Genomic DNA, 10,510 nt, shown 5'->3' with positions numbered 1-10,510 from the left:
GATTTTAAGCGGATGCGGATGTTGAAAATAATGCGGAAGTTCCGCGGTTGCGGATGCGGATATTCGCAACATCTCTGATCCCGATCCATATAAGTCTAGTGTAACCCCAGGTTAGTGGGATGGTGGAAATGCCGCTTATAGTTATATCCTCCTAAGGCCCAAGGTCCTACCTATAGTACCTATTCAGTTCGATGTAATTTAAACCATGTTCAATTGGAACAAGTCGCTTTTGCTTTGTTTCGTTCAATTTTCAAACAACGCAAAATCAACTCTATGTCCTAAACTTTAGGTTTAAATTTGAGTGGCAAATTTTGGATGTTTCGTTTGTATGGCAGGGCCTTAGAAGGATACATGGGATCAGTTTAGGAGTGTTACTAATAGTATCAGAGGGCGTCGTGTTCCTTGAGCAGGAAGTGTCCAACCAGCCGCTTCTGGATGTCCGTGACGCCGCCGTAGATCTGCGTGCCGCGCGCATCCCTGACAAGTATAATGACACACAGGTATAACACAGGCAATGAGTATAGTGACAGGTTAACGGATCTCTATTGTTTCCGAAAAAGTTTTAAGTAATAGTGTATTGTTTGCCCGCATTTTCGTTCGTCATAATTTATTTGGTTCAGGAACGCGTCACTTTTCAGGATTGCCATTTAGTGCGTTATGATTAGCTCGCCTCGATACGCTAGCAGAATGCATTTGAGTCCGAAGAGTGAAGATTGGACAGTTATTACGAAAACATATCTTTCGGCTTGCCTTACTCCAAAACCCTAGGCACGCCACTGTGGTCCGTAATGTAACTAAAATCGTTTACGAGTTCGCGCGTCGTCTAAATGAGCCCTTAGTCTGACTTTTCAATGTCTTCGTAGTTGGTCGACAGCCCTCTGCCTCCTAGTATCTGCACGCAGTGGTCGGCGGCGGCGGCGGCGGTGCGACCGGCCACGTACTTCGCCATGGAACTGTTCTTGACAGACTATAGTATTACATAGCATACCTGAAGTGTCTCTCCGCGTGGTAGTTGGTCGACAGCCCTCTGCCTCCTAGTATCTGCACGCAGTGGTCGGCGGCGGCGGTGCGACCGGCCACGTACTTCGCCATAGAACTGTTCTTGACAGACTATAGTATTACATAGCATACCTGAAGTGTCGCTCCGCGTCGTAGTTGGTCGACAGCCCTCTGCCGCCGAGTATCTGCACGCAGTGGTCGACGGCGGTGCGACCGGCCACGTACTTCGCCATAGAACTGTTCTTGACAGACTATAGTATTACATAGCATACCTGAAGTGTCTCTCCGCGTCGTAGTTGGTCGACAGCCCTCTGCCTCCTAGTATCTGCACGCAGTGGTCGGCGGCGGCGGCGGCGGTGCGACCGGCCACGTACTTCGCCATGGAACTGTTCTTGACAGACTATAGTATTACATAGCATACCTGAAGTGTCGCTCCGCGTGGTAGTTGGTCGACAGCCCTCTGCCTCCTAGTATCTGCACGCAGTGGTCGGCGGCGGCGGTGCGACCGGCCACGTACTTCGCCATAGAACTGTTCTTGACAGACTATAGTATTACATAGCATACCTGAAGTGTCGCTCCGCGTCGTAGTTGGTCGACAGCCCTCTGCCGCCGAGTATCTGCACGCAGTGGTCGACGGCGGCGGCGGCGTTGCGACCGGCCACGTACTTCGCCATGGAACTGTTCTTGACAGACTATAGTATAACATAGCATACCTGAAGTGTCTCTCCGCGTCGTAGTTGGTCGACAGCCCTCTGCCTCCTAGTATCTGCACGCAGTGGTCGTCGGCGGCGGCGGCGGTGCGACCGGCCAAGTACTTCGCCATGGAACTGTTCTTGACAGACTATAGTATAACATAGCATACCTGAAGTGTCTCTCCGCGTCGTAGTTGGTCGACAGCCCTCTGCCTCCTAGTATCTGCACGCAGTGGTCGGCGGCGGCGGTGCGACCGGCCACGTACTTCGCCATGGAACTGTTCTTGACAGACTATAGTATAACATAGCATACCTGAAGTGTCTCTCCGCGTCGTAGTTGGTCGACAGCCCTCTGCCTCCTAGTATCTGCACGCAGTGGTCGTCGGCGGCGGCGGCGGTGCGACCGGCCAAGTACTTCGCCATGGAACTGTTCTTGACAGACTATAGTATAACATAGCATACCTGAAGTGTCTCTCCGCGTCGTAGTTGGTCGACAGCCCTCTGCCGCCGAGTATCTGCACGCAGTGGTCGGCGGCGGCGGCGGCGGTGCGGCCGGCCACGTACTTCGCCATGAAACTGTTCTTGACAGACTATAGTATTACATAGCCATAGACTAGGAATCCTCTAGACTGAGTTTAGAGCAATTATTTCATCAAACCGATGCTGCCAAAAATACGGGGGTGTGGGGGGACGAGGTGAGCGAATCCCGTGCTGTGATTGGTCCGTTCAAAGACACGGACCAATAACGGCACGGGATTGACTCGAAGATGGAGTAAAACTACCGTATAAGTGGCAGAGGGGGTAGCGTTACTATGCTCAGTCTAGAGGATGTCTTGTCTGTGTACATAGCATACCTGAAGTGTCTCTCCGCGTCATAGTTGGTCGACAGCCCTCTGCCGCCGAGTATCTGCACGCAGTGGTCGGCGGCGGCGGCGGCGTTGCGACCGGCCACGTACTTCGCCATGGAACTGTTTTTGACAGACTATAGTATTACATAGCATACCTGAAGTGTCGCTCCGCGTCGTAGTTGGTCGACAGCCCTCTGCCTCCTAGTATCTGCACGCAGTGGTCGGCGGCGGCGGTGCGACCGGCCACGTACTTCGCCATGGAACTGTTTTTGACAGACTATAGTATTACATAGCATACCTGAAGTGTCGCTCCGCGTCGTAGTTGGTCGACAGCCCTCTGCCTCCTAGTATCTGCACGCAGTGGTCGGCGGCGGCGGCGACGGTGCGACCGGCCAAGTACTTCGCCATGGAACTGTTCTTGACAGACTATAGTATAACATAGCATACCTGAAGTGTCTCTCCGCGTCGTAGTTGGTCGACAGCCCTCTGCCTCCTAGTATCTGCACGCAGTGGTCGGCGGCGGCGGTGCGACCGGCCACGTACTTCGCCATGGAACTGTTTTTGACAGACTATAGTATTACATAGCATACCTGAAGTGTCGCTCCGCGTCGTAGTTGGTCGACAGCCCTCTGCCTCCTAGTATCTGCACGCAGTGGTCGGCGGCGGCGGTGCGACCGGCCACGTACTTCGCCATGGAACTGTTTTTGACAGACTATAGTATTACATAGCATACCTGAAGTGTCGCTCCGCGTCGTAGTTGGTCGACAGCCCTCTGCCTCCTAGTATCTGCACGCAGTGGTCGGCGGCGGCGGCGACGGTGCGACCGGCCAAGTACTTCGCCATGGAACTGTTCTTGACAGACTATAGTATAACATAGCATACCTGAAGTGTCTCTCCGCGTCGTAGTTGGTCGACAGCCCTCTGCCTCCTAGTATCTGCACGCAGTGGTCGGCGGCGGCGGCGGCGTTGCGACCGGCTACGTACTTCGCCATAGAACTGTTCTTGGTGCTGACGTCGGTCGCGGCGCGGTATGTCAGCATACGGGCGGTTTCTACTAGGATACACATGTCTGTGAGACGATCCTGTAACAAATAACCAATATACGCAGATTAGTTGGAAATACTAGAAGAACTTATCATATAAAATCTCTAATCCAAACCCTCTTGTGAGACATCCCAGGCATCCACTAAAAATCTCCGACTTAGTAAAATTTTGAACGGATTTCGTCGTCAAAAAGGTATGAGAATGAGTGGATGCCACTAAACATTATTGCGTACCTTCACCGAGGGGAGTCGCGTTAGGTTTTTGCTGAACGCCACCCGTTCCTTAGCGTAGTTCATCGCCGTATCTAAAGCGGCCTGTGCAATACCTGTAAAACAATACAATATTTAAAAGGATATTCTATTTTATACGATCCTTTTGACATCCCCAGCGTCTCCACAACTATAACTTATTAAATGCTACTACATCCTTGACAAGAATCTATAGTATGGCCAACAGTCGACGAATTCAAAATACAAAAATAAAATATAGGTCAAGGAATGAAAATGGTTAGCCAGACAATATTTATACACACTTACCTACAGCGTGCGCTGCGATACCAATCCTGCCTTGGTCGAGCTGCGCCATGGCTATCTTGAACCCCTCCCCCGCCTCCCCCAACAGACTCGACGCTGGGACTCGCCCGTCTTCTAACGTGTTCACAAGCTTCACTACTACACATAACTCTATACACTTACCCACAGCGTGCGCCGCGATACCAATCCTGCCTTGGTCGAGCTGCGCCATGGCTATCTTGAACCCCTCTCCCGCCTCCCCCAACAGACTCGACGCTGGGACTCGCCCGTCTTATAACGTAAGTACACAAGCTTCACTACTAGACATAACTCTATACACTTACCCACAGCATGCGCCGCGATACCAATCCTGCCTTGGTCGAGCTGCGCCATGGCTATCTTGAACCCCTCCCCCGCCTCCCCCAACAGACTCGACGCTGGGACTCGCCCGTCTGCTAACGTGTTGACAAGCTTCACTACTAGACATAACTCTATACACTTACCCACAGCATGCGCCGCGATACCAATCCTGCCTTGGTCGAGCTGCGCCATGGCTATCTTGAACCCCTCCCCCGCCTCCCCCAACAGACTCGAAGCTGAGACTCGCCCGTCTTCTAACGTAAGTTCACAAGCTTCACTACTAGACATAACTCTATACACTTACCTACAGCGTGCGCTGCGATACCAATCCTGCCTTGGTCGAGCTGCGCCATGGCTATCTTGAACCCCTCCCCCGCCTCCCCCAACAGACTCGACGCTGGGACTCGCCCGTCTTATAACGTAAGTACACAAGCTTCACTACTAGACATAACTCTATACACTTACCCACAGCATGCGCCGCGATACCAATCCTGCCTTGGTCGAGCTGCGCCATGGCTATCTTGAACCCCTCCCCCGCCTCCCCCAACAGACTCGACGCTGCGACTCGCACGTCTTCTAACGTGTTCACAAGCTTCACTACTAGACATAACTCTATACACTTACCTACAGCGTGCGCTGCGATACCAATCCTGCCTTGGTCGAGCTGCGCCATGGCTATCTTGAACCCCTCCCCCGCCTCCCCCAGCAGACTCGACGCCGGGAGCCGCACGTCTTCTAACGTGTTCACAAGCTTCACTACTAGACATAACTCTGTACACTTACCTACAGCATGCGCCGCGATACCAATCCTGCCTTGGTCGAGCTGCGCCATGGCTATCTTGAACCCCTCCCCCGCCTCCCCCAACAGACTCGACGCTGGGACTCGCACGTCTTCTATCGTAAGTTCACAAGCGTCACTACTAGACATAACTCTATACACTTACCCACAGCGTGCGCCGCGATACCAATCCTGCCTTGGTCGAGCTGCGCCATGGCTATCTTGAACCCCTCCCCCGCCTCCCCCAACAGACTCGACGCTGGGACTCGCACGTCTTCTATCGTAAGTTCACAAGCGTCACTACTAGACATAACTCTATACACTTACCCACAGCGTGCGCCGCGATACCAATCCTGCCTTGGTCGAGCTGCGCCATGGCTATCTTGAACCCCTCCCCCGCCTCCCCCAACAGACTCGACGCCGGGAGTCGCACGTCTTCTAGCGTGAGGTCGCAGGCAGTCGCCGCCCTGTGGCACACGCTTCACTGCTGTTTTATAAGCTCCTTTTGTATGCGGGTTTGGGGACGATACAAGAGATAGAAAGTAGGTACAAACATAGTGAGGCCATCCAAAGCTTGGTAACTTACATTACAATTACACATGTTATATAGGGTATTTGACTGTATTTAAAATAAATTATTTTACACCATGCATGAAATAAAGCACAAGAAAAATTAATAGAGAAACGTAGACAGCAGGTAATTTCAGACACAATTTCTATTTTAAAACCCGCATCAAACTATAAAGAGTAGGTTATGAAAGTTTAACAAAGAAACTATGTTAAAACAACACTACCTACCACCGGTGCAAAACAACTAGCACATACCTGACGCCTATGAGTGGTTCCTTGTTTCCTTTGAACACACCCTCCGCTTCCAGCGGCACCAGGAAACCTGACAAACATTCATCATTATGAATATTCTACTTAGATCTGCAGAAATAACATCCGGCTTAGAGGTTATTCAATAAGTAGGTATACTTATTACGTAGATATTCAATTCGTGATGCAATTATTTGGGAATGACTCTTTATAGTATTTGGCTAACTATACAGTATAGTATAGTCTATACTGAAACACACCCAACTTGTCAGTAGAAAACGACGCGAAACGCAAATTTACAATTCAACTCATCGCGCCTACATTTTTTTTAGGGTTCCGTACCTCAAATGGAAAAAACGGAACCCTTATAGGATCACTCGTGCGTCTGTCTGTCTCTGTGAGTCGGACTTAATGTACGGAACCCTTGGAACGCGAGTCCGACTCACACTTGGCCGATTTTTTAATTTACTGCCTTTTTCTACTCACAAGGTCGTTGTGTCAGAATATATTAACCCATAGACCGCCAAAGAGTCCAAAGACGTCAAGTCAAGCGCAATATCAACCTTCGTGCATACCGACAAGGTTTACGATGACGATAGTTCAAAGGGATCACACATAGGTTTCAGATCAAATAACAGTAGGAAAATGTCCAGTAGACTTACAAGCCAATCCCTTGTGCCTCAGCTCCGGGTCGAAGGTGGCGAACACCGCCGTCGCGTGGCCCTCTATAGCGGAGGTGACCCAGCTCTTCTTGCCGTTCAGGACCCAGTGGTCACCGTCCCGTCTCGCTGTTGTTTTGATGTTGGCAACGTCGCTGCCGGCGTCTGATAATAAAATGTTAAGATAGTGAAATGTTTAAATAGTAATTTGATTTGGAGCTTGGGACGGATGTTAGTGTGGGATGCTACCTGCGTAGACACACTGGCACCGTCCCACCTCCAACGGACTAAGTCAAAGCGGGCGGGGCGGCGGAAAGCGCCGAAATTTTAAAACGTAACAAATATAAGAGCCTCGGTGGAGAGTACCATTTTGTACCATTTGGAATTGAAACTCTAAGTCCATGGGGTCCCAGCGCGCATAAGTTGTTCGCAGAAATGGCGAAGCGTCTGGTTGACGTAACTGGTGACCGAAGAGCTGGCGGCTACCTCGCACAACGTATCAGCATTGCGATACAGCGAGGAAATGTCGCCAGAATCCTTGGTACAATGCCTCAAGGGCCTATTTTAGATTTAAGCTAGTTTTTAATTTCTTCTAGTAATACACTGTATACAGGGTGCTTCCTGTAATAGGAGCAATAAATTAAACTGTAGGCTGTACTCCTCAAACTGACCAACTTCTGTTCAGCAACTTTTGAAAATAACTCATATTTTGATTTTGATTAGACTTTAAAGTTTATTCTAAGACGCAATGTATTGCAAATTTTGTTATGTTTAAAGCGTGACAAGCTACGTCAAACACACTGATGTCAACGTACATTGAAGGCAATATTTATTTTGTATGAAAAAGAGGAAGTCTAAAGGATTCATCATTTTAAAAAGTTGCTGATCAAATGTTGGTCAGTTTGAGGAGTACAGCCTTTAGTTTAATTTATTGCTCCTGTTACAGGAAGCACCCTGTATATCTCGTTTGTAAATAAATGATTATTATTTGACAATTGGCCAATAATGTCAAGAATGACCTAAAACAGAATTTACAGAAATCACAGAATATGAATTCTAATCATTTTTCCCCTGGAGTCTTCAAATGATATCATTCGATTTTGGGCCCTATCTCTGTTTCAATAAAAACTGAACTGCAACGTACCTGGCTCACTCAGCGCAAAGCACCCAATACTCCCCGCCGTATAATCCTTCAAAAACAACTGCTTCTGTTCCTCCGTCCCTCTCTCGTTGACCAAGTTCGCATAAAGGAAGTTATGTATTGACAGTATCATGCCGGTGCTGGCGCAGCCTCGAGAGATCTCTTCAACGGCGAGCGCGAGGGATAAGTAGTCGAGGCCTAGGCCTCCGTACTCAGAGTCCACGCAGGCCCCCATGAGGCCTAGTTTTGTTAACTTCTTTATCTGAAATATAGGTTCTAAAGTAGATTCTCACAGGTTTGCCTTTTTTTATTAGAGCACTTATGGAATTACTTGTAAATCGGATAAATGCGTTTTTCTCTAAGATCGTTTGACGTAGACACCTATAATTTGGAAAAGCACTTATTTACACCTACAGCACATGAAAAAAAGTATATATTTAATATTTACTTCCTGTTAGATAACTTATACGCAGGAATTGTTACTAACTCTTAGGGCCTACCCCTAGGAGCAATGGCATAAGAGAGGACAAACCCATATACATATTTTGGAACTAATTAGGGAGATAACCATGTTATCGGGAAACGAAGAGAATATATTCGTAGTAATAATATGTATCTAGCACTAGCAAGAAAATATTTATAACTTGGTTTTTAATCAACATCTGTACATATTATATCTATCAGGAAATAGATTAGGGCTTATGTAACAAACAAGACAGTGCAAATACAGATCACACTACATACTGAAGATATGAATGACTGATAAGAGTTAAAGAAGCGGATTATTGAAAAGAAATGCCAGCAAAATGTCAGCCATACAGCATACTGAAATTTGTATTTTTAAAATACCCGTTATCGTTTCAAATAATTTTTTTCAAGTTTATAATGTACATACATAATAGTCATAAAAACGGTGTTATCTTTCTGATTGTTTTTTTATCTGAAATAAATATCTTTCCATGGATGGTATGACATGAACAGTACAAAAAGTTATAAGATACTCGTAAACATTGATAGATCACAGATAATAATAAATGTAAGTGTAAGAAAGACTCTTATGTAATATACTTAAAGAAAAAGTGACCAAGCCCTCCAGTGGCCAAGACTGGGTTCAAAACAGTAATTTTCTGCAATTTTTGATCGGCTAACCGCCTTTGACCATACTCTAGTGCAGAGTGTACTTACAGGATCAAACGGGAACCTGGCTTTTATATCGAGCTGGGAGGCATGCGGTTTGAGGTGCTCCTTGGAGAAGTTGCGGGCCAGGGTCTGGATCTCCTGCTGCTGCTCTGTCAGCTGGGTAGTGAACGCTCGGCATTGCGATGCCGCTGCCTTAGCAGATTGGAGAGAGCATACTGGAATATAATTATTATCATTGAAATGTATTTGTTATTATTTGTAAAGCAGGCAGGCAGTTGAAATAACTGATAATGCCTGTATCCAGAGTCATCAACAGAGTTTTCCGTGTTTTCCGTGTTGACGATACTACGTCTTCTGAGAGTTTGTTCCAAGCTTTGACCACTCTGTTGCTGAAGAAGTGTCTATGAGGATTATTGTAGGACCTGCGAGACACCAGCTTATAATAACGACCTCTCAGACAGTTGTATGCCAGGAAATAATACTTAAATTTCTATTTTGATCATAAAATGTTTTGGTATATACTTTAGTAAGGTATAAGTTATTATAATATTTGTTACTCAAACTACTAACATTCTCAACTAAGTAAACTAAACCAGCTATAATGCATGTAAATTAATGTTGTAAGTTCGGGTAATTTAAGAATAAATTTAAGCTCCAACCTGACATTCAGAATTGATAAGTATGTGGGTCATGATTATTATGCCGTATGCGCCCTTCTGACATTACTGGCTCTGTGTTCGATATATCATTATACATGTTTATGTATACGCGCCAACTGGGCAAACTAACTTGGGTTATCAAGTTTGCTTAAGATCATTTTAATTAATGATAAAGAGAAAAAGAGAGTGTGCACTGTAATAGTTATTACACTCTATGAGTATTTAATTAAATAATATATCTGGCAAAATGCCTGACGTAGAAAAAAGAAATTTCCGAAATATACTTACAAGTTAGTTTTGTAGATTTTAAGAGACCGCCTGCTGCCATGTTTCACGAAGATAAAACACAGTATATCGGACAACAGACGAATCTGATAGAAAATAACAGTTGCCAGTAAAATATACGATAAGTATGATAATGGCCAAGGTCGCAGCATACACTAAAAACTTCAAAAAGTTGTTTTCCCCACCGCCCCACCGGTTCGCCACAGAGCGAATTTAGTATAACTTTTATAATTATAGTTATAGACGTCACCAATATCAAATTGTTCTTAAGAAACTACCAATATATATACAAGTTTAAATCTTTAAATTGAATACTAAAATTAAATACTGTGTCATAAAAATAAGCAAAATACCATCGAAATACGAATAAAATAAAGGTGCCGCCGCGAGTTTTGTTTTTGACTTAACTCTTGACTCTGACAGTGACCATGACAGTGACAGTGACATTCAGGAAGGCATTTTTTAAATAGCAAACTTATTTTAATATTTGAACTTTTAAGGGCTAGCAAGCACGAGCAACTTTTATCTCCACAACTTTTTTGGTCTCTGTCGTACTTTCATACTATTCAATCTG

At 46.2% G+C, this 10,510-nt stretch overlaps 1 protein-coding gene across 1 annotated transcript; it reads right to left on the bottom strand.

Moving 5' to 3' along the window:
- Positions 1–354: 354 nt before the first annotated feature.
- Positions 355–10,252, bottom strand: LOC134651181 (short-chain specific acyl-CoA dehydrogenase, mitochondrial-like). Its single transcript, XM_063506220.1, has 9 exons — positions 9,940–10,252; positions 9,038–9,207; positions 7,856–8,114; positions 6,715–6,876; positions 6,059–6,125; positions 5,561–5,700; positions 3,817–3,908; positions 3,422–3,621; positions 355–477 (listed from the first exon to the last, which is right to left on the bottom strand). Exons 1-9 carry the CDS (start codon positions 9,977–9,979, stop codon positions 384–386), a joined length of 1,224 nt encoding a protein of 407 aa, XP_063362290.1. The 5' UTR covers positions 9,980–10,252; the 3' UTR covers positions 355–383.
- Positions 10,253–10,510: the final 258 nt, after the last annotated feature.

Source organism: Cydia amplana, chromosome 9 (genome assembly GCF_948474715.1).
Source record: "Cydia amplana chromosome 9, ilCydAmpl1.1, whole genome shotgun sequence".
Lineage (NCBI taxonomy): Eukaryota > Metazoa > Arthropoda > Insecta > Lepidoptera > Tortricidae > Cydia > Cydia amplana.
The sequence above is the reverse complement of the archived record's forward strand: the minus strand, read 5'-3'. Positions and strand labels throughout refer to the sequence as shown.